Source organism: Ceratotherium simum, chromosome 20 (genome assembly GCF_057802395.1).
Source record: "Ceratotherium simum simum isolate JZ-2026a chromosome 20, ASM5780239v1, whole genome shotgun sequence".
Lineage (NCBI taxonomy): Eukaryota > Metazoa > Chordata > Mammalia > Perissodactyla > Rhinocerotidae > Ceratotherium > Ceratotherium simum.
The window spans coordinates 13,964,883-13,987,668 of record NC_141919.1 but is presented as its reverse complement, the minus strand read 5'-3'; the positions used below and the strand labels follow the sequence as shown (position 1 = coordinate 13,987,668).

The window sequence follows — 22,786 nt, the reverse complement described above, 5'->3', positions numbered from 1 at the left end:
ATTTAAATATTTAAATTAAGCTTATTATAAATATGATGTTGGCTCACAAAACTTTTGGAAGAAAGTTTACAAATTTATGCCCTTGATATGGTTGTTTTTATGTGTACATTGCTTTTAGAAATGTACATTAAGTTTGTATTTCAATTGATTTTATCAACTTAAAGGTGATATATTGACAGTTGTTGATTAGATTTCAAAATTCTTATTTTTAAGAATTAAATTGAATACCTTTTTTCCTTTAAAAGGATAGACTATTTTGAATGTCTTCTAAAAGAGTAATGTAAAGAATTAGAAGGATATGCCTTATACTTTTATATAGTACAGAATCTTTATACTCTAGTGAGAATCCACTAAGCTATTTCAAATTTTGTGAGAGTACTTTAATGATATGAGAGATATTTGCTTTGAACCAATGTATGTTTTGCTTCAGAATTTATCTACATAGAATCATCTCCAGAGATATTTTAGTTTAAATTATTGAGTTTATGTTTAGTGGAAACTAATCTGATATTCTTATATCAATAAATATGAAAATTTATAAGCTGTTATATTATTTGTGTATTGATACAGAGTTATATACTAATAGAGGTAGAACTGACTAAGTTTCATATTTTCAAATTCTGGCTAGAGTTCTGTATATTTTACAGAAGATTTGATCTAGAATGTCCAGGAAGTTCAGAGAATTCAAATAAACAAACACTCATTGAATAATATGATACTTGCCTTCAAGGGCTTTCGAAAAGTCAGTGGAGGTAGACAGACATGTTAAAAAATGTCAATAATATATGATAGATGAACACAGTTTTTGTTGTTTAGCCCAGCCTGGAAGTCAAGGAAAGATGCTTAAAAGAGAGCTTTATCTGGATTAAATTGTGAAGACTAGACTATGAAGTTAGCCAGATGAGAACAGCGCTGAAGGAGGAGTGTATATAGCAAACTAATGAATGGCACGTAAAACAGTTTTCATGTAGAAAAAATAGCACAGCCAAAAGGAATGGTGGTGGGAAACAGCATAGAAGATCATTTTAGAAAATATCAGAATGCCTTATTTAAAAAATTAAAAATTCTCTCTATAGGTGCATTATTACAATGAAATGTTTGGTGTATGGGAGCCTTTGCTTGAACCCTTAGAAATTGATCAGACTGAGGATTTTAGACCGTGGAATCTTGGAATCAAGGTATACTTGAAGTCTGAAAAAAATTTTCAAAAATTTAGGATGTCCACACCACAAAAAACACTTTACTTTTAATCACAACAAAGTTCAAGTTTCTCAGTACAAGCCTTGCCATACGCTTCCCTCTTTAACGTCTGAATGTAATTTTCAAACTCAAGGTCAATGCCTCCTATACTTTAATACAAATAATTCTGTAACATTTATTATATACTAGACACTGTTCTAAATAGTGTACTTTTGCTTTAACCCTTACAACAATCCTCTGAAGAAGATACAGTTTTTAACTCCATTTTAACATATGAGGGGACTGAGACTAGAGAGGTCAAGGGACTTTCCTAAGGTAATAATACCTTCAAAGTGGAAGAGGTGGGATGAAATTCTTCTGGCTGCAGAGTCCCCACTCATACCCACCATGTTAAAAGGCCTCCAGCATCTTCTTGTTGGTTGTTGTCTATCCCGAGTTTCCTTTGTCTTCTGATGTATAGAAGAAAGTATATTATTATTTGTTTGAAATATATTATGAATTTATGTAATCATAGGAGTCAAGACCTTTAGATGGATTTAATTGTGCTTCTGAAGCAGGAGACGGCAGAATTAGTAGCATGTCTCCTCCATAATAATGATTCAGTCAACCTGCAGACAAATTTTCAGTGGTTTAAAGCCAGTTAAAGTAACAGTAGAGTTGACTGGCTTGGCATATCCAGCCTTTTGTATTAGACCACTGCATTTGATTTTCCACATATTTCAGATAAAGGATTTTGGACAAAAGAACTTATTTGGTGGTTTTTAGGTCAGAATATACATGGGCAATGGATCTGTGAATCCTAAAAAGACATACATGGTATTGATTCTCATGAGTCCTAGGTTTTAGTGGCACTGTTCTATAACTGTTGTTGGACTTTTTAAGTCCCTAGGTTTCTGTTCTTTATTTATAGCATGACCGTTAGACTAAATGACTTTTTTTACTCTGAATTTCCATGTGCTACGAAGTATGTGCTTTTAATTTTCGTCCAGATGCCACACATATTTAGTAATTTTAAGGGTTTTTCTTTCCTTCTAAATTGTGCCTGCCATTTTAGTATCACTGAGGATGAGAAGAATTTTTCCTGTAATGCTGCCCCAGTCCTATGTGACCTTAGTTGGCTGATGTCCGAGTAATTCCAGTCAGGCAGTGGAACTGATAATGTTTATTACTCTCTCCAATGTTATTACTGGGATTTGTCTAAAATTTGTTTTTCCTTTGCAAAATGAGTTATGTTGTGCTCCTAGGAACAAATTTTCCTTACATTTCTGTAATTTATATGTCGTTTTAGATGAAAAAGAAAGCAAAAAAGGCCATTGTTGAGTCAGATACTGAAGAAGAAAATTACAAAGTCCCAGAATATAAAACTGTCATCACTTTTCATTCAAAAGACCAACTAAACATTACATTATCCAAATGTGGCCTTATAATGTTAAATAATTTAGTCAAGGTAAGAAAAGAAATTCAAAACTTTAAATGTTGATGTACTAGTCTGAGTTAACCCTTTTCTTTTGCTGAATAAGAAGATTTTTATTAACTTAGTTATTTGTCATATGTCCGTTAATGTTCTGCTTGTCATTTAGTTTTCCACATTTCATTTTTATTTTATTTATGATAACTTTTCCTTATTAGGCATTTACAGAAGCCGCCACTGGATCTTCAGCTATCTTCATAAGGGATCTAGCGCCATTTCTGATTTTAAATTCTCTTGGACTTACTATCACTGTTTCACCAAGTGATTCTTTCAGCGTACTCAATGTTCCTATGGCAAAATCATATGTATTGAAAAATGAGGAAAGTTTAAGTATGGATTATTTTGGAACTAAAGATAATGATCATTTCAACGCAATGACCAGCCTAAGCAGCAAGCTCTTCTTCATTCATCTTAGTAAGTGACAAATTACCTTCCTGGGGCTTTAATTTCTTGTAAGTTACGTTTTACATCCCATTTTACTCATTTGTGGTATCTTACAGGTTTATAATCTCCTTCTTAAAAATAGGTTGGGAATTTTGTTTTTTCCTTTATAGGGCTTTGGTTGCTGTTGTCGCTCTTATCTTTGTATTCCAAATTCTGACTTTGTTTATCCACTGTGTTATTTAGAGCCTGGTAATTTACCGCTTTATATTTTGAGGAAGAAAAATATTAGATCTCATCCTCAGCTGTTACACACTATAGCTATTGGTGGTTGTTGTTTTAACCACATTTGGTATAACTCGGTAGTATTCCACCAGTTTTACAGCTGAATGAATTCAAAATAAGATTTGAATTCATGAAAGTGGCATATTGTAATGGTTTTTTGGGTTTGTAAATGGTTTTTATGTTCTGCCTATAGAGGTGGAAGTTTTTTCCTTTGTCCTTTCTGCTTCCCAGAAGTTTTTCATTGTAGTGAGAGGTGAAAGTAAATAAATTCTTAAATTATCATAATATTTACTCATTGTAAAGTTAAACAGTCCCAAAGCCTCACCCACACCACTTTCTGATACTGTGATATTTAAATACTAGTTATGGAGGAGGGCATTTAAAAGATAAATTAGGCATGGGAGCAGTCACTAAAACTGATAGCTAGTGCTTTCTCTTAGTCTGGAAATGATGCATAACAATGGCTAGGTTTCAGGTGTTGTCCCAGCATTGTCAGTGAATTGTTCTCATTAATTTTACCTCTGTATTTTTTTTTTTTTTTTGTGAGGAAGATCAGCCCTGAGCTAACATCAATGCCAATCCTCCTCTTTTTGCTGAGGGAGATTGGCCCTGGGCTAACATTTGTGCCCATCTTCCTCCACTTTATATGGGATGCCGCCACAGCATGGCTTGACAAGCAGTGCCTCCGTGCGCACCCGGAAACGACCCAGGCTGCTAGCAGCGGAGCGCGCGCACTTAACCTCTACGCCACCGGGCCAGCGCCACCTCTGTTTGTTTTTAAAGTAACACTTCTATGGATTGGAGGAGGAATTTATATAAATAAGTAATTCACTCCCAACGTGATATGTGTATGTATATTAGATAAATATGTATAAAATTTTGTTTAATCAAATCCTAGATATCACCAAGTGCCACAGGTTGTCAGAAAAATTTTAAACTGAAAAATTTCAACTACCTTGGTAATTGCCAATGACTGCCTGAAAGTATTAGATTCTGGTTATTTTGACAGCAAACTAGAGATTAGTGTTATTGTTTTATAATAACTCTTCTCATTAGTCAGTTACTTTTAAAAGGTTTGTATTGTCTTAGGTTAGACTACTGAATGAGATTTTTTTTCCAAATAGAAATTTTTTGGGTAAAATGCTTTGAAGATGCATTCATTTTTAGGTGAATGCTGTGGAAATGCATTGTGGCTCCTTAAAATACCCCTTTGTATAGAATATATCTATACAAAAAAATATCCTTATGTATAGTCTAATATATATCCAAACACTTCAGTGACTGTTGTGGATGCAAACAATCTGTAATCAATCTATAAATCAAAATTGGGGTGAGTTTATTATGAGCCAGATCTGAGGATGAGCCCAGGGCCTGCCTTCCCCAAGGAAGGAAGGGCACCAAAGAAGTAGGGTGTACAGAGTGGTTATATACCATCTTGAAACAAAGAGCAAACATCACATATGATAGGAATGTCCCTTTTACAATAGTCCCTTTTAGAACAAGATTGCTATGCTGGCACAGCTGGTTGGTGAACACAGCAGGTCGCTGGTCACAAGGTGAGTGGTCATAAGGTCACATGCAGGTTAGTAATTAATCCTTAGTTTAGGGAGAGATGCTTATCCTTAAAGAAATGCCAGTATGGAGGGAAGTTACATCCCTATCTTTAAGGGCATCATTCTTGTCTTTGGGACAATAAATATTTAAAGCAGATGTACAATGCATGCTCAACAGACCATGTCAGGCCCTTTTGGAAAAACAAGGTCAGGCTGAATTAGTTTTAAACCAAATGGCTTCCTCATATACTCCAATATATCCTATTGCTTTACATTTGTTTATCACTGTTATTCATAGGTGATGAATACTGTTTATCACTGTTATTCATAGGTTTAAGAAATCACCTGATGTTTCTGGTATTTAACATCTACTTAAAATTAATATATAATGATTTATAATAAAAATTTTCAAACATGTATATTCAATTTAGCACCTGCTAACCACTCTGCTGCTGATAAAATTCCTTTAACAAAAGTGGGACGACGACTGTACACTGTAAGACACAGGGAGTCTGGAGTTGAAAGATCTATTGTTTGTCAAATTGATGGAGTAGAAGGAAGTAAGAAGGTAACAATTCGCTCCCCAGTGCAGGTATGACATGATCCATTTTTTTTGTGGAGTTATGTTATGCATATTTGCTAATTTAAAAAAAAAAACTAAAACAAATTACTACCAAAACAATACAAACTGTGATAGAAATATAGCTAATATCAAAAAGAAGACTCATTACCAGTAATTATACTACTCTGATATGAGCAGTGGTAGGATTTTGTTGAGTATACTTCTCGTAATTTTTATAGGACCATTTTGTAAGATCTTTTTGTAAAAAAAAAAAATCAATGAGGCCGGCCCCGTGGCGCGAGCGGTTAAGTGCGCGCACTTCTCTGTGGCGGCCCGGGGTTTGCCGGTTTGGATCCCGGGCGCGCACCAACGCACTGCTTGGCTAAGCCATACTGTGGCGACATCCCATATAAAGTGGAGGAAGATGGGCATGGATGTTAGCCCAGGACCAGTCTTCTTCAGCAAGAAAAAAAGAGGAGGATTGGCAGATATTAGCTCAGGGCTGATCTCCTCACAAAAAAAAAAAAATCAATATTTTGTTTTAGGTCTTTGTAGTATGTATATATCCTTTCATTTTAATTAGCGAATATAGTGAGAGAATTTTTATAGCTTTATTGAGGTAAAATTGATGTATAATAAACTGAATATGTTTAAAGTTGATGAGTTTTGATGCAAAAATATACCTATGAAACCTTTATCACAGTCAAGGTAAATAACATATTTATCACCCCCAAAAGTTTTCTCTTTCCCTGCTTCCCCATCCCCAGGCATCCACTGATATGTTCTTGTTGTACATTACTTATATAATATAGAATTTTATATAAATGGAGTGGAGTACAAAATGAAGTCTGGCTTCTTTCACTCAGCTTAATTTTGTATGTATCAGCTTTTGTGTGGTAATGTTGTTACATGCAGTTACATGTTGTTGAATTATAATCTATTATATGGGTATACCACATGCCATTTTGAATAAATATTTGTATATGGTGTGAGGTAAGGGTTGAAGTTAATTTTTTTCCATATGGCTATTCAGTTGTTCCAACCAAGATTATCTTTTTTCCATTAAATTGCCTTGACACTTTTGTCAAAAATAAATTGACCATATCTGTGTAGGTTATTTCTGAACTCTCTGTTCTGTTTCATTGATCTATTTGTTTATCTTTATGCCAATACCACACTGTCTTAATTACTACTTTATCTTGAGTCTTGAAATTAGGTAGTATAAGTTGTCACACTTGTTCTTTTTCAAAGTTGTTTTGGCTATTTTAAGTCCTTTCCATTTCCATTTAAATTTTAGACTTGGGGGGCCAGCCTGGTCACGTAGTGATTAAGTTTGCCTGCTCTGCTTTGGTGGCCCAGGGTTCACGGTTCTGGATCCTGGGCGCGGACCTACGCACCACTCATCAAGCCATGCTGTGGCAGGTGTCCCACATGTAAAATAGAGGAAGATGGGCACAGATGTTAGCTCAAGGCTAATCTTCCTCATACACACACAAAAATTTTAGACTCGTGTTTTCAATATTTACTCAAAAATTTTAATAAAATTGGCATTTTTTGTTTACGTATTAATTTCTGATTTTTCGTTACTAGTAGAAGTACGGTCAATTTTTATATTAACCCTTATTGTGCAACCTGTCTAGATGGGCTTATTAGTTCGCATAGCTTTTTTATAGATATAGTTATAATGTCTGCAAATAAAGACATTTTTACTTCTTCCTTTCCAATCTGGATGTGCATTATTTCATTTTATTTTTTCTTGTCTGTTGCAAGAACCTGCAGTAAAATTTGAATAGAAATTGTGAATAGAAATTGCCTCAATCAAGGCAAAGATTGAGTTCTCAATCTTAGAGGGGACATATTCCCTCTTTCACCATTAAGTATGTTTTGACTTGTAATATTTTTGTAGATGCCCTTTCTCAGGTTGAAAATGCTCCTTTCTGTTCCTAGTTTGCTGAGAGTTTTATTGGGAATGGTTGTTGTATTTTTGTCAAATGATTTTCTGTGTTTATTGAGATTGTTTTTTTAACTTATTGATATCGTGAATTGCACTGCTTTTTAATTGTTATATTAAAAAATGATTGATTGATTCTTACGTGTTAAATCAACTTTGCATTCCCAGGATAAATCTCACTTGGTCGTGAAGTATATTATTAACCTTTAATGTATTATTGAATTGATTTGCTAAAATCATGTTTAGAATTTTTGTATTTATATTCATGAGGAATATTGGTCTAAGGTTTTCTTGTAATGTGTTTCTTATGTGAAGATTTTTAATTACAATTTAGTTTTATTTAATAGATAAGGGCTATTCAGGTTATCTGTTACTTCTTGAGTGAGCTGTTCTAGTAATTGTGTGTCTTTCATGAAATTTGTCTATGAATTGTTTCCATTTTTATTTCACTTCTATGTTTTAAGTTATTTTTGCTGGGTATAGAAATCTAGATTTATAGGTTATTTTAACCATACTTTTCAGATGTTTTCCCCCTGTTGACTAGATGACATTGTTTCTGACGAGAATCTGCTGTTATTCTTATCTTTGCTCTTGTATGAAATCTTTCCATTTTTTCTTTTTATGTTTTTAAGATTTTTTTCTCTTTATCACTGATTTTAAGCAATTTGGTTGCAATGAATCCTAGTGTAGTTTACTTCGTGTTTTTTTCGTTGGGTTTTATAATTTTATTTATTTATTTTCCCCCCAAAGCTCCACGAGATAGTTGTATGTCACAGTTGCACATCCTTCTAGTTGCTGTATGTGGGACGCGGCCTCAGCATGGCTGGAGAAGCGGTGTGTGGGTGCGCACCCAGGATCCGAACCTGGGCCACCAGTAGCGGAGCGCACGCACTTAACCGCTAAGCCACAGGGCCGGCCCTTTTCATTGGGTTTTAATAGCTTCTTGAATCTGTGGATTTGCAGTCTTCATCAACTTTAGAAAAAATTTTTTGCCAGTGTTTCTTCAAATATATTTTTTTGTGTGTGTGTGAGGAAGATTAGCCCTGAGCTAACATCTGTTGCCAATCTTCCTCTTTTTGCCAAGGAGGATTGGCCCTGGGCTAACATCCGTGCCCATCCTCCTCTATTTTATATGGGATGCCACCAGAGCATGGGTTGACAAGCAGTGTGTCAGTGTGCGCCTGGGATCCGAACCTGCAAACCCGCCGAAGCGGAACACGTGCACTTAACCGCTACGCCACCAGGCCAGCCCCTTCAAATATTTTTTTCTGTCTTTCCCCTCTCTTCTGTTCTTCAGGGACCACAGTTAGGTATATATTAGAGTCTTTAAACTTGCCCCACAGCTCACTAATGCTATGTTCATTTTTTTCTTTCAGCTTTTTTCCCTCTCATGTTTCTATTTTGATAGTTTCTATTGTTATGTCTTTAAGTTCGCTTTTCTTTTTCAATTTCCAATCTGCTTTTAATCCCATCCAATGTATTTTCATCTCTAGAACTTCAATTTGAATTTTTATTTATATTTTCCATGTCTTTTTGCAATATCCTCAGTCTTTCCTCTAACTTTTGAACATATTGAGTATAGTTATATAAATGTTTTAATGTCCTTGTCTACTGACTCTATCACATGTATCATTTCTGATTTGTTTCATTTTATTCATTTTTATTTTCATTATGTGTCATTTTTGTTTTGTTTTTTGGTGAGGAAGATTATCCCTGAGCTAACATCTGTTGCCAATCTTCCTGTTTTTCTTGAGGAAGATTGTCCCTGAGCTAACATCTGTGCCAATCTTCTCTATTTTGAATGTGGGATGCTGCCACAGCATGGCTTGGTGAGTGGTGTGTAGGTCCATGCCTGGGATCTGAACCCGGAAACCTTAGGCCACCAAGGCAGAGCACGCGAACTTAACCACTATGCCACTGGGCCAGTGCCATTATGGGTCATTTTTTAGTTATTTTTGTGTACCTAGTAATTTTTTTTGGATGCCTAAAATTGTAAATTTTACCTTGTTGGGTGTTTTATATGTATTTATATTCCTTTATGTATTCTTGAATTTTATTCTCCAATACATATATTAGTTAGAAAGTGATCCTTTCAGTGCTTGTTTTTAAACTTTTTGGGTGGGACTCAAACAGCCTTTAGTCTAGGGCTAATTTTGCCCCACTAGTAAGGCAGTATAACTGATACCCTCTGTACTAAACAAAGTTTTACCACTATGGCTGGTGAGAAAAGAAACTGTGTGTCAGCACCAGAGATTGTTCTGCATGCCCCTTTTAGGTGGATCTTGACTGAGCCTTAGATAGTTCTTACTCGTGTGCATGTGCTGATCAATACTGAACTGAAGTCTTGGGAACAGGGGACACTCTTACATCTCAGGGGTTCTCTCTCTGCAACTCTTTCCTCTCCATGCAGCTCTCTCCACTCCCATACAGTGTGCTGTGAATTTAAGTCACACTGGCTTCCTGAAATACTCATAGCTCTCTTTGACTTAGGCAGACTGGGCTCTGTTTGACTTCTCCTTCCCCACATACTAGCCTAGAAACTCACCAGGCAGCAAGATGGAGCAATCTTACGGCTTATCTTAGTGGGGTTTCTTTTTGTTCTTTTTTGTGCTGCCTGTTGCCTAATATCTGAAAACCATTGTTTAATGTGTATTTTTTCCCCTGTGTTTTAGTTGTTTAGGTTGGGAAAGTTTATCTGGTCCCTATCATGGCTGAAAACAGAAATTCCTTCTCTTATTTTCTGATTTACAAGTAATTGTTTTAAAAGATGTTGGGCTGCTGTCATTATTATTGATTTATTGTTAAATGTCATTAAATAGTTAAACATTAATTTTAAATTTCTTAGAGGTACTATTTATAGAAATGAAAATGTTATTTCTGTTGCTTCAAAGGGGTAGAACAAACAATTTATCTAGAAGTAAAATATAGTATAGTTAAGGTTATCCATTTAACAATTCTTCTTACTTAGCATGTTTTACATTTTGGTATGATTTTTTTTTAAATAGAAAGATTTTAATAAGATACAGAAAGATTACAGTAAGAAAATGGTTTTACTAACCAATTTGTTTTTATCCATCCGAAAGGTAAAGTGTTTGGTGGTTTATCTGATAATAAATATTAATCAAAATTATATTACCTTTTACATTGCTGTTGTATGCTACTCATTGGATGAGATACTCTCCATACACTCTCTCAATGTTGAGTATCTCATCCAGTGAGTGGCATGCAACAGTGATGTAAAAAGGTAGACATTTCCCAGCTTGTGGCTTGTTTTTTACCTTTGTCATATAGACATTTAAAATTTTGATGTAATATATTTTCCTGTGATTTTTTTCCTACTATTTTTGTCTAAAGAAGTTATTCCTTATCTCAAGATCAAGAAGATATTATCTTATTTTCTTCTAGGATTTTTGAAGTTTGGTTTTTGAGATTCCTTTTCTATAAAACTATGGAATCTTTTCTTGTACTTTCTAGGATCAATAAAATCATGCATCACTTAACGATGGGGATACATTCTGAGAAATGCGTCAGGCAATTATATTATATAGTCCTATCTTATGCTATCATTATATAGTACTAATCTTATGGGACTGCCATCATATATGCTCCGCTGTTGACCAAAACATCGTTATGCAGTGCATAACTGTAATTGCATGTTTGTTTCTTTTCTAATTTATACAAACAAGGTAAATATTGCCTCATAGTTCCTTTGTTGTGATATTTGGATGGAATATTTTTTAAATGTCTTTAGATTCTTAATGATAATAAATATTATTTGTTTTTATTTCCCAGATTAGAAACCATTTTTCAATCCCGCTTTCTGTTTATGGAGGAGACGCTTCATTGGGAACGGCTTCACCTGGAAATGAATTCAACATACCATTAACATTTTACCGGTGATTTTTTTTCTTTTTTTGTTTGCTCTAAGATCTCTTATCAAATTTTTTAGTTTCTAATTTGATAAAGATGTCTTTAAATTATTAAACTTTGATTAAATCTATCCTATTAATATGTCATCTCATCTAACTTATTTAAGTTTCAGGGTACTTACAAGGTTTTTGTTTTTTTTTTTAAGAAATATCATTTAGGGGCCAGCCCGGTGGTGCAGTGGTTAAGTGCACACATTCTGCTTCAGCGACCCAGGGTTCGCAGGTTTGGGTCCCGGGCGTGCACCGATGCACTGCTTGTCAAGCCATGCTGTGGTGGCATCCCATATAAAGTAGAGGAAGATGGGCATGAGTGTTAGCCCAGGGCCAGTCTTTCTCAGCAAAAAGAGGAGGATTGGCATCGGCTGTTAGCTCAGGGCTAATCTTCCTCACAAAAAAAATATCAAGAAATATCATTTAATTTATCGTATTTAATTTATACCATATAAATTATTTGTAATTTGGAAATACAGTTATTACATGCTTGCAATATAGCCATCATAACCATAATCATATATATTCATGATTTTTTAAGAAATGTCTAATTGAGCATGATTCTGGTTTTACATACACTTATCAAGTGATTTTTACTTTTCAAAGGTTTTGAAATTCCTTTAGAAAACATAAAATATTTTATCTTTTTATCTACATATTTGTTTATTGTTCAGAGATAAAATTGTAATGGTAAATAGAGATGTATAGTATGTTGATCTTAAATATTTAAAGTAATTAAACTTGATATAAAATTTTCTATGTATTAAGAAAGGATTATTAAATGGGCCGGCCCCGTGGCTTAGCGGTTAAGTGCGCGCGCCCCGCTGCTGGCAGCCCGGGTTCGGATCCCGGGCGCGCACCGACGCACCGCTTCTCTGGCCATGCTGAGGCCGCGTCCCGCATACAGCAACTAGAAGGATGTGCAACTATGACATACAACTATCTACTGGGGCTTTGGGGGAAACATAAATAAATAAAATTATAAAAAAAAAAAAAAAAAAGAAAGGATTATTAAAATTGTAACAAATTACTTATGATGGGCTAGCTCATAAGCATCGTAATTTGTTAAGTACTGTTTCAGAATACACACTAGACACGGACACTTAGACCTATGCTTCAGAAAGATGGAGGCAAAATTACAAGCAGTGCTTAAATGTCCCCTGCCTCTATTCATTCCCACCGATGCCTGGGAGTTCAAGATTGCATCCCTAATGCTTAAAAGACAATCTATCATGTTTTAGGCACATATTTTCAGGTAGTAGACCTGTTCACCCTAATGAATGTTTTATTGTTTAATGTTTAATTTGTTACATGGAAGTTAATCTTAATTAAAATTATTAGTGACTAACTGGCTTGGATTTCACATTAGGTACTATTTCTAATCCAGTGCTTAGATATAGGTACACTTATATTTAAGATATGAAGTCTTAAATTAACAAATGGCTATCTTGCCCTATGTAATTTAAATATACCGATTCTTAAATTTAATTCATGTAATTCATTAAATTCTTTAATTTCATTTATCAAGTGTTTTATTGTTGTAATGCACTACTATGTGATACCAAGGTGAATTGGCATCACTATTCCTCTTGAGAGACTGATATATTATGTAAATAGAGAAAATAGAAAACAATGGGTTGTAAAGAGTTACAAAAAGAGTTATAGTTGCAGAAAACTATGGAAAACAAAGGGATTAATGACTGACTTCTGGGCAAGGTATATGAATTATAGGTAAAATATAGTAATGTGGAGATTAGCAGAAAAGGGCAATCTTAAGTGGAAGGACTTGCATGAGCAAAGATAAAGAGGCATGAAAGCACAGGGTTTGTATAGGTCTATAAAAAACACTTGGAATTTGGTTAGAGTGTAATGTGCATGTTGAAAATTAAAATTTGAAAGATAGTTTAAGTTCACATTGAGGTAGTTGCTCCCTCATTTTCTTGCCCTCATTTATATAAATTTTATCTTCATCTTTAATATCATGTTTCTTCTTTCCTCTCTCAAAACATTCAGTGTTCTTTTTCAAGACCATTCACTCCATCAGCTCTTCTTGTTTAGAACCTCTTGTCATTGATCATTTTTCTCTAATGTTTTTTTCTCATTCGTTTCTTCTTCTTCTTCTTCTTCTTCTTTTTTTTTTGGTGAGGAAGATCGGCTCTGAGCTAACATCCCTGGCCAATCATCCTTTTTTTTTTTGCTGAGGAAGATTAGCCCTGAGCTAACATCTGTGCCCATCTTCCTCTATTTTGCATATGGGATGCCACCACAGCATGGCTTGATGAGCGGTGCGTATGTCCGTGCCCGGGATTCGAACCCTGGACTGCCAAAGCAGAGCACACGAACTGAACAACTATGCCACCAGGCCGACCAACCCTCCTCGTTCTTTTCTTAAACTTTGCTTTAACTTTGCATATTTCTCTAATTCTAGTCTTTTCTTCAGAACAAAGCTTTTTGGGAAAATTATCACCTCTACAGAACACTCTGTGGCCAGTCTAGACTTAACTACACTCTCATGCCCTCAGTCTGCTGTGTTTTTTAGTGTCCATTGCAGTGCAGTAGTTATCTTTTAACATTAGATTTCCCACCTTATTGGGGTCTCTTTAAGAGAAAGAATGACTGACTCATTTGTTCATTTCCAGTTTTACCTTCCCATTGGTAAATAGTAGATCCAAATAAATGTTTTGATAATCTGGATGAGTGTATTGTCATTAGTTTAATTTAGAGAAAATTAAGTTTTTAAGTATTAGAAGTAAGAATGGAAAAGAGAATGAAAATTACAGAGAGAATAGGCTAAATCTGAAAACTGATTTGACAGATAATTATGTCTATGTGTGTGTCAGGGGAGACAAAAGAGTCTAATATTTCATAGTCCAGATTGCCAGTAACTGGAAGTTCCTGTAAAAGGACACACAGAGAAGTGGGTATGTAGGGTTCAGAGTTCAATTTAGCATAAGGCACTATCAGACATCATTACAAAAATATGTAGTAGATATTTAAAATTTTAGGACTAGAGCTTAGGAAAATAATCAGAGCTGGAGGTAGCATTGACAGTTGTTCATCTGTAAGGGATAGTATCACAATCATAAGTGATGAGTTTTACAAATATAAAAATATTTCTAAAGTGTTTATACTTGGACACAGCTTAGGTTTAAAAATTATTAAACCTAAAATATAGTTGAAATGTAAATGAAGAATATGATATTTAAATATAAGGATTAATCATATGTAACGCCCAATGATTTTGTCACTGTCTTCAACCTCTTCTGCAACTATATACAATGTTTCAATCAAGTTAAGTACATATTGAGAGCTTAGTTTGATTAACCTTGAGAAGCTGGTGATTAATTTTTCAAAAGAAATATCTTTTTGGTTCGTGAGCTCCATTGTGACATGTACTTCCTGTTAGGCCCACATATCCAAGAAAGCTGACATTTTTAAGTTAAATGTACAAGTTACAGATAGTTGTATATGTTAGCTTTGCATATATGACCTATGTGATTATGTCTTTTCTGTAAGAAACCAGCTATTATCTTATAAACATACTTCTAAGACAGTAAATTTATAAGGAAGTATTCTCTTAAAAGCCAAATAACTTGATTAGTTTCCAGAAAGTTAAGGTGAAAATATCTATCCAGCTCTCTATCTTACCTATCTCTAAGAAGAATGTGAAAATATAAAAATTTATTACACTAGTATGGAGGAAGGTGATTTCATTATTCTAAAGCTATAATCATATAATTTAATATATGTTTTTTAAAGCATATTGTTTAGGGCTGGCTCCGTGGCTTAGCGGTTAAGTGCGCGCGCTCTGATGCTGGCGGCCCGGGTTCGGATCCCGGGCACGCCCCAAGGCACCACTTCTCCGTCCAACCCGAGGCCGAGTCCCACGTACAGCAACTAGAAGGATGCGAACCTATGACATACAACTATCTGCTGGGGCTTTGGGGGGAAAAAAATGAATAAATAAAAAAATCTTTAAAGCATATTGTTTAATCTTTTATGCAGATCACTCCTTTTTCTGAAGCCAGAAGATGAGGACTATCAAATGTGTGAAGGAATTGACTTTGAAGAAATCATAAAAAATGATGGCACTTTTCTAAAGAAGAAATGTAGACCTATCAACCCATCAAAGAAACCATTTATCATTAATATTGTCCCAGAAAAAGATAACTTGACATCTCTGTCAGTATATTCAGAAGATGGTTGGGACTTACCATACATAATGCATCTATGGCCACCTATCCTACTCCAAAATCTTCTTCCTTATAAAATTGCTTATTATGTAGAGGTATTCTGGAATTTTTTAAATGCCTTCCTATCTTTGATTTTGTAGCTTTAGTTATTTAAAATTATGAATAGTAAAATGATGTTTTAAAGGTCTAATAAAAATTATGGTACCGGTGAACAGGTAGTACAGATATTCTTCAGATGGAAAACAAATGTCTTAATCATGTTGTTTAAAAGGAGGATTTATTTTTATTTTTTTTTTTTCATTATTTTTTTTTTTTTATTGCAGTAACATTGGTTTATAACATTGCAAAAATTTCAGGTGTACATCATTGTACTTCTATTTCTGCATGGACTACATCATGTTCACCACCAAAATACTAATTACAACCCATCACCACACACATGTACCGAATTATCCCTTTCACCCTCCACCCTCCCCCCTTCCCCTCTGGTAACCACCAATCCAATCTCTGTCCCTATGTGTTTGTTTATTGTTGTTATTATCTACTACTTAATGAAGGAAATCATACGGTATTTGGCCTTCTCCCTCTGACTTATTTCACTTTGCATTATACCCTCAATGTCCATCCATGTTGTCACAAATGGCTGGATTTCGTCGTTTCTTATGGCTGAGTAGTATTCCATTGTGTATATATACCACAGCTTCTTTATCCATTCGTCCCTTGATGGGCACTTAGGTTGCTTCCAAGTCTTGGCTATTGTGAATAAGGCTGCAGTGAACACAGGGGTGCATGTACCTTTGCAAATTGGTGTTTTCTAAAAGGAGGATTTAAAAAAATTTTTTCCGGGGCCGGCCCTGCGGCTTGGCGGTTAAGTGCACATGCTCCGCTGCTGGCGGCCCGGGTTCGGATCCTGGGTGCGCACTGATGCACCGCTTGTCCAGCCATGCTGAGGCAGTATCCCACATACAGCAACTGGAAGGATGTGCAACTATGACGTACAACTATCTGCTGGGGCCGTGGGGAGAAAAAGGGAAAAAAAGGAGGAGGATTGGCAATAGATGTTAGCTCAGGGCTGGTCTTCCTCAGCAAAAAGAGAAAGATTGGCGTGGATGTTAGCTCAGGGCAGATCTTCCTCACAAAAAAAAAAAAAATTTTTTTCCATTGATTCACCTTAGAAATCTGGCTACTAATTACACACACAAATGTTATATGCCATTTTAAAAATCATTTATGAAGGTAATATATATTCCTATTAGAAAATTCAGAAAATAGAGATAATAAAAATTGGCTATAATCACATCATCTGAAGGTAGCACTTCAGATGGATTTCATTTCAGTTTTAGAATGTATATTTTTAAATTTTTTCCATTCGTGTATATTTCGTATATCATATATTTAAAAGATGGATACTAACTTTTGAAACAAGTATGACAATTAGTATTAAAATAATATTCAAGTACTAGACTTAAATGGAAAAAAACCTGCTTCATCATTTTATTAGTATATTATATTGTATTACATTACATTATATTATATTATATTAGTGGTAGTTCTCTAAAAGGATTTTATGCCCTATAAAGATACTTTTTGTTTTAAATACTCTTTAACAGATTACATGTGATTCCTTCCTTTTATTATAACAGGAATCTCTTCGTCTTAAGATTTTAAGTAAATATTCCATTTGCCGTGCTTATCAGATATAAGAAAGTAGTTCTTTATTGTAGTCTACTGGTTATTGCTTTTATTATAGTCTATTAATTATTAGGATTTACATATGTTTACAGTTTTCTGATAAATTTTTGGGGAGGGAGGGAAGAATTTAACGTATATGTGGTTTAAGAATTTTTTTTCGGGCCGGCCCCATGGCTTAGTGGTTAAGTGCACGTGCTCCGCTACTGGCGGCCCGGGTTCGGATCCCTGGCACGCACCAACGCACTGCTTCTTCAGCCATGCTGAAGCCATGTCCCATGTGCAGCAACTAGAAGGATGTGCAACTATGACATACAACTATCTACTGGGGCTTTGGGGGGGGGAAAAAGGAGGAGGATTGGCAATAGATGTTAGCTCAGAGCCGGTCTTCCTCAGCAAAAAAGAGGAGGATTAGCACGGATGTTAGCTCAGGGCTGATCTTCCTCACCAAAAAAAAAAAAATTTATGAAAAAAAAAAATGTCTTTTTGCATATGTTTGGCAGATGTAGTGGTTATGAATTTGTACTTCACTGTCAGACTTGAGATTGAGTCCTAGTTCGATTACTTAACTAGGTTTATGTCTTTAGGCAAGTTATATTATCTTTTTAAATCATTTGCCTTAGTCTATAAAATGAGGACAGTATAAAACTTGCATGAATGGGATATGGGGAAAATAAAATTAGATACAGTATGTAAAAGACTTAGCACAGTGCCTCACAGGCACATGGTTGCCATTTATTTACCTCTCCCACACCACCACCACTACTATTCTATTTTGTGAAATATTAATTAACATGTCCAGTGTCAGTAACATATTATTTTTGCTTTAAGTAATTTAAAATCTTAAGATGAAGAGATTCCTATGTTATAACAACAGGAAGGAACCAGATTAGAGATGCTGGAAAGACTGGTGAGATATCCAGATGTACTGTCTATGTCCCATTCTCATAGGACTTTTAATTTGATGCTTTTAGGGATCACATTCTGTTTGCTAGTTTCCAGAGGATATGATTAATTTTTAGAATGACAGTTTAGCTGTGGTATGGAGAAGGGCTTAGAGGGGACAATAGCAGTTAAGAGACTCTTCAAGTGAGAAGTCACAGTGACATGAACTTAGGTAATGGAAGTGTGGGTGGAGAAAATGAACAGTTCAGAGAGACACATAAGGTGCAGTATAAACAGTGATTAGAAATGAGTGATGAGGGATTGTTAAAAATCAAGAATCAGAGTTAGTAGGGATTGCTTTTTTGGATTACCATAAATTTTCTCATACATTTTTCATTATGTTGTAGTTTTTCAAAACTAAAATCACTAGTGGATAAGATTTTTTTTTTAATGTTTTACTAATTACAGTGTTTTATAATGTTTATTAGTTCCAGTGGGAGTTTCATATTGTTATTTAATTTTATCCTCACAATAGTCCTTTGAAGTAGATGACTTAAACCATTTCACAAATAGAATAACTCAAATCTCAAATAATTTTTAGAAGTTTGTACAGTTGGCAGAGTTGGAACTTGAATATAAGTCTTCTCACTTGTTTTGATGGAGGTATTTCAAAAGCATTTTGTATAGCATTTGGAATCATTAAATAGAATTTTTTGGCGTATTATTCTGGAACATTTAAAAATTTATTGTATTTTTTTATTGCAGGGGATTGAACATAGAGTTTTTACTCTAAACGAAGGACATTCAGCCCAGATTTGTACTGTGGAGTTGGATAAAGCCAAGCTACATTTAAAATTACTTGACTATCTTAATCATGACTGGAAAAGTGAATATCATGTAAAATCTAATCAGCAAGATATTAGTTTCATCACTTTTACCTGTGTTACAGAATTAGAAAAGACTGATTTAGATATTGCTATCCATGTGACTTATAATACTGGCCAGACAGTTGTGGCATTTCATAGTCCTTATTGGATGGTCAATAAAACTGGTCGAATGTTACAGTATAAAGCAGATGGAATTCATCGAAAGCATCCACCTAATTATAAAAAGCCAGTTCTCTTTTCTTTTCAGCCAAAGCACTTTTTTAATAACAATAAGGTATGTAAAGCTTTTTAACTTTCATTTTTCTTTAGCTATTTATTACTTTTTTAGTTTTTTAGAGTTTTGAAAAATAAAATATTATGAAACAGGTAGAAATAACATATATTAAATATTTGAGGTTGAAAAGATTAGAATTTAGGGGCCGGCCCAGTGGCACAGTGGTTAAGTTCACACACTCCGCTTCGGCAGCCCAGAGTTCGCAGGTTTGGATCTCGGGCGTGGCCCTGCACACCACTCGTCAACATGCTGTGGCAGCGTCCCACATACAGGGTAGAGGAAGGTTGGCACAGATGTTAGCTCAGGGACAATCTTTCTCACCAAAAAAAAATATGAGAATTTAACATTGGGAACGGTTTAGTGCAGTTAACAATATAATATTAGTTTATTCTAAAAAGCAAAAATATTGTCAATTTAGGTAGGAATTTTAAAAGGTACCTAAATTGTAATATATTTGACATATTTTTTCCTAGGTTCAGCTTATGGTAACTGATAGTGAATTGTCAGATCAGTTTTCAATTGATACCGTTGGTAGTCATGGAGCTGTCAAATGTAAAGGCCTGAAAATAGAATATCAAGTGAGTTCATTCTATGCTCATCAAGAAACTTTTATTAAACTGTGTCTATTGACTAATTTTTATAAGGATGTTATAAGAATGTAACAGTTTTTGAAATGTTAATATTTTTTTCCTTAGGTTGGTGTCACTATATACCTCAGCAGTTTTAACATTACCAGAATTGTGACATTTACCCCTTTTTATATGATTGAAAACAAAAGCAAATATCGTATATCAGTGGCTGAAGAGGGAAGTGATAAATGGTTCTCTCTTGATTTAGAGCAGGTGGGTAGATGAATTTCAAAAATGTACCTCTTTGGATTTTCATTTTTCCTTTAAGTTAGGTACCTGAAATCACTATGTAATGTTTTAACTCCCCCTTCTCCCATTTTGTTTCAGTTCTGTGAACATTTATTATTTATTTGTACCAGCCTCTAGATATTTAATTATTAAAAACCAAACCTTGCCGTCTAAGAATGCATTACTTGATAAAGGAGGTAGACATTAACAATTACTAACCAAATAGGGATAAATACAGCAATAGAAGACTAGATAGGTATAAATGCAGCAAAGAGAAGGAAATGATTTATTGTCTCTGGGAAGCTGTTAGGAATACCTTTGTAGTGTGGGTTAAACCAGTTATTTTAAGAAGGTGCTAGTGATTTAGGAGTGAAGTTTTGATTCTATTCCATCTTCAGCTATTAGACCTGTGGATAAGAGCTTTCTGAAAGACTACCTGAGATTGATACTTTTGAAGAAGTTTTGTTCTAAATATGTTAGGATTGTAGGAGAAGCATTTGCTATTTTTATTCACTGTACCTTCTTTTAAACCATTCTTCTAGAATCATTCTTCTTGATGTACATCCTTTAGAATTTCCTTTAGAGCAGGTTTTGGAGGTAAAGACCATCAGTTTGTGTTTATCTGTAGAAGTTTTTATCATCATCTGTCTTTTATGATAATTTTTCTTGATAATCAATTCTATTTTTTATCAACATGTTCTAGATTTTGCTTCACTGTTTTCTGGCTTCCATTTTTGTTTAAAATTCTGCTGTGATTCTGTCCTTTCTTTGGAAGTCATCTTTCTTTTCTCCTTAGCTGCCTTTATGATCTTCTTCTTGTCTTTGATGTTATGTAGTCACACTACTATTTGTCTACACGTGATTCCTTTTATATATCCTGCTTGAGATGCTTTACTCCTAGATCTGTGGATTCATGTATTTCATACTTTCTGTAAAATTTACAGCTGTTGTCTCTTTAAATATTACCTCTCCTTTATTCTTCAAGTTTCTCCTTTTGGGCCTTTAATCAGACATATTTTAGATCTTCATATTCTATCTTCTGTGTGTCTTAAAATCTTTTTTATATTTTCCATCTCTGTAACTTTCTTTGCTGTGTTCTGGATAAATTCTACATATATAGCTTTCATAAATTTTCATTTTTACTGTGTCTAAACAGCTGTTTAAACCTTCAACTGAGGTTTTTATATGAATAATTATATTTCCTATTTCCAGAAGTTCTACCTTTTTTCAAGTCTGCCTGTTCATTCATTCTTTCAATGAATATTTGTTGTGTACTCCTTATATGCCTTGTGATACATCTGTTAACAAAACCATAAGTCCCTGTCCTCATGTAGTTTACATTTCAGTGAAGTTGTAGGGAAACATTAGATTAATAATATCATAATCAATTAGTAAAATATATAGTATGTTTAAAGATGATAAATCTAATGGGGGAAAAGGAAATAAGACAGGCTATGAGGTATTAAGAGCTCTAATGAGCAAAGGATGAGCTATAATTTTACATAAGGTGGTCAAGGATAGGACTCATTGAGGTCACCTTTAAACAGAATTAAAGGAAATGTGAGAGGTAGTAATTGTCAAGAGCTCAGCTGAGCTGGAGCTGAGCTGCCAGGTGTTGGAGTAGCTGATTAAGACAACAAGCCAAAATGAAAGCAACAGTCAATCTTATCTTTAATCACTTACTAAGATAGTATAAGCAAGAGACTAAACTGGAAAAAGCACCAACTCCCCCCATTCCATTTTTCCTCTGGAACAGCATCCGTTAGGGGTCAGGTGAATCAGCATAGACGTGGGGATTGTGTCACTCTCAGGAGAGCCCTGAACAAAAGGCTCTTGTAGTTTTATGGACCTGCGGGTGGGAGATGACAAGGGAGAAGGGCTAAGAGTGTACTGAGGCACTGAGGCAGAGTGGAGAAGAAGTGTCTTCAAGGTTTCCTCTCTTTCCTTGATAAAGAGGTCTTGCAGAGGTTCCTGAGGAAGGCCTCTGCCAAGAGCCCTGATTAAGAGACCTCTGAATGGAAGTGCCTGGGGTAGGAATGCCGATATGTGTAAGAGCATGGCTGGAGGTGGGAGCTGAGTCCTTGAGACTGCAATGCGCTGGGTATGTACCTAGTCTGGTATGGGAAGGGCAGCTTTGCCCTGTGAGGCCTGCCATATAAAGCCTTTGTAATTGCCTATGGTCTGACCTAGAAAATTACACATAAGTTTTTAGCCAGAAGCTAAACTCCTCAGCAATGTGGATATCTGGGGAAAGAGCATTAGAGACAAGAAGGGTTAGCCAGGGTAGGTGCCCTAAAGTGGAGAATATTTGGCATGTTTGAGGGATAGCAAAAGAGGCCAACATTTCTGGAGAGGGAAAAGTAGTAGAGAACAGGCACAACAGTGATGAAGGGTAATCATGCAGAACTTTGTGAGCCATTGCAAGGGTATTAGCTTTTGCTCTGAGTGAAATGGAGAGCTGTTTGTGAGTTTTGAACGGTGATTAAATGTAATAGACTCTCAATAAATATTTGTTGAATGATCATTTATTTTTGCACATATTCTGTATGTGCTCATTAAGTCTGCAAGTTCTTGGTTTGTTGGATGTAGAGCTCTCTGTGTATCTGGATGCTAAGATTACGACTCTAGCTTCGCTTTGCTTTGTATATTTTCTAGGTATATTTTTTTCCATACTTTTA

The 22,786-nt window shown here is 34.9% G+C and overlaps 1 protein-coding gene across 5 annotated transcripts in view; it reads left to right on the top strand.

The window, feature by feature from the left end:
- VPS13A (vacuolar protein sorting 13 homolog A) overlaps positions 1-22,786 on the top strand; it is a 252,521-nt gene that overhangs the window by 156,295 nt on the left and 73,440 nt on the right. For all 5 annotated transcript variants that reach the window (XM_087444443.1, XM_004439626.3, XM_087444444.1 and 2 more), the window contains exons 42-50: positions 1,077-1,178; positions 2,489-2,647; positions 2,830-3,085; positions 5,322-5,482; positions 11,196-11,299; positions 15,329-15,611; positions 18,856-19,251; positions 19,725-19,829; positions 19,947-20,093. In XM_087444443.1, the coding sequence (XP_087300569.1) occupies positions 1,077-1,178; positions 2,489-2,647; positions 2,830-3,085; positions 5,322-5,482; positions 11,196-11,299; positions 15,329-15,611; positions 18,856-19,251; positions 19,725-19,829; positions 19,947-20,093 (1,713 nt within the window). The remainder of the gene's footprint in view (positions 1-1,076; positions 1,179-2,488; positions 2,648-2,829; positions 3,086-5,321; positions 5,483-11,195; positions 11,300-15,328; positions 15,612-18,855; positions 19,252-19,724; positions 19,830-19,946; positions 20,094-22,786) is intronic.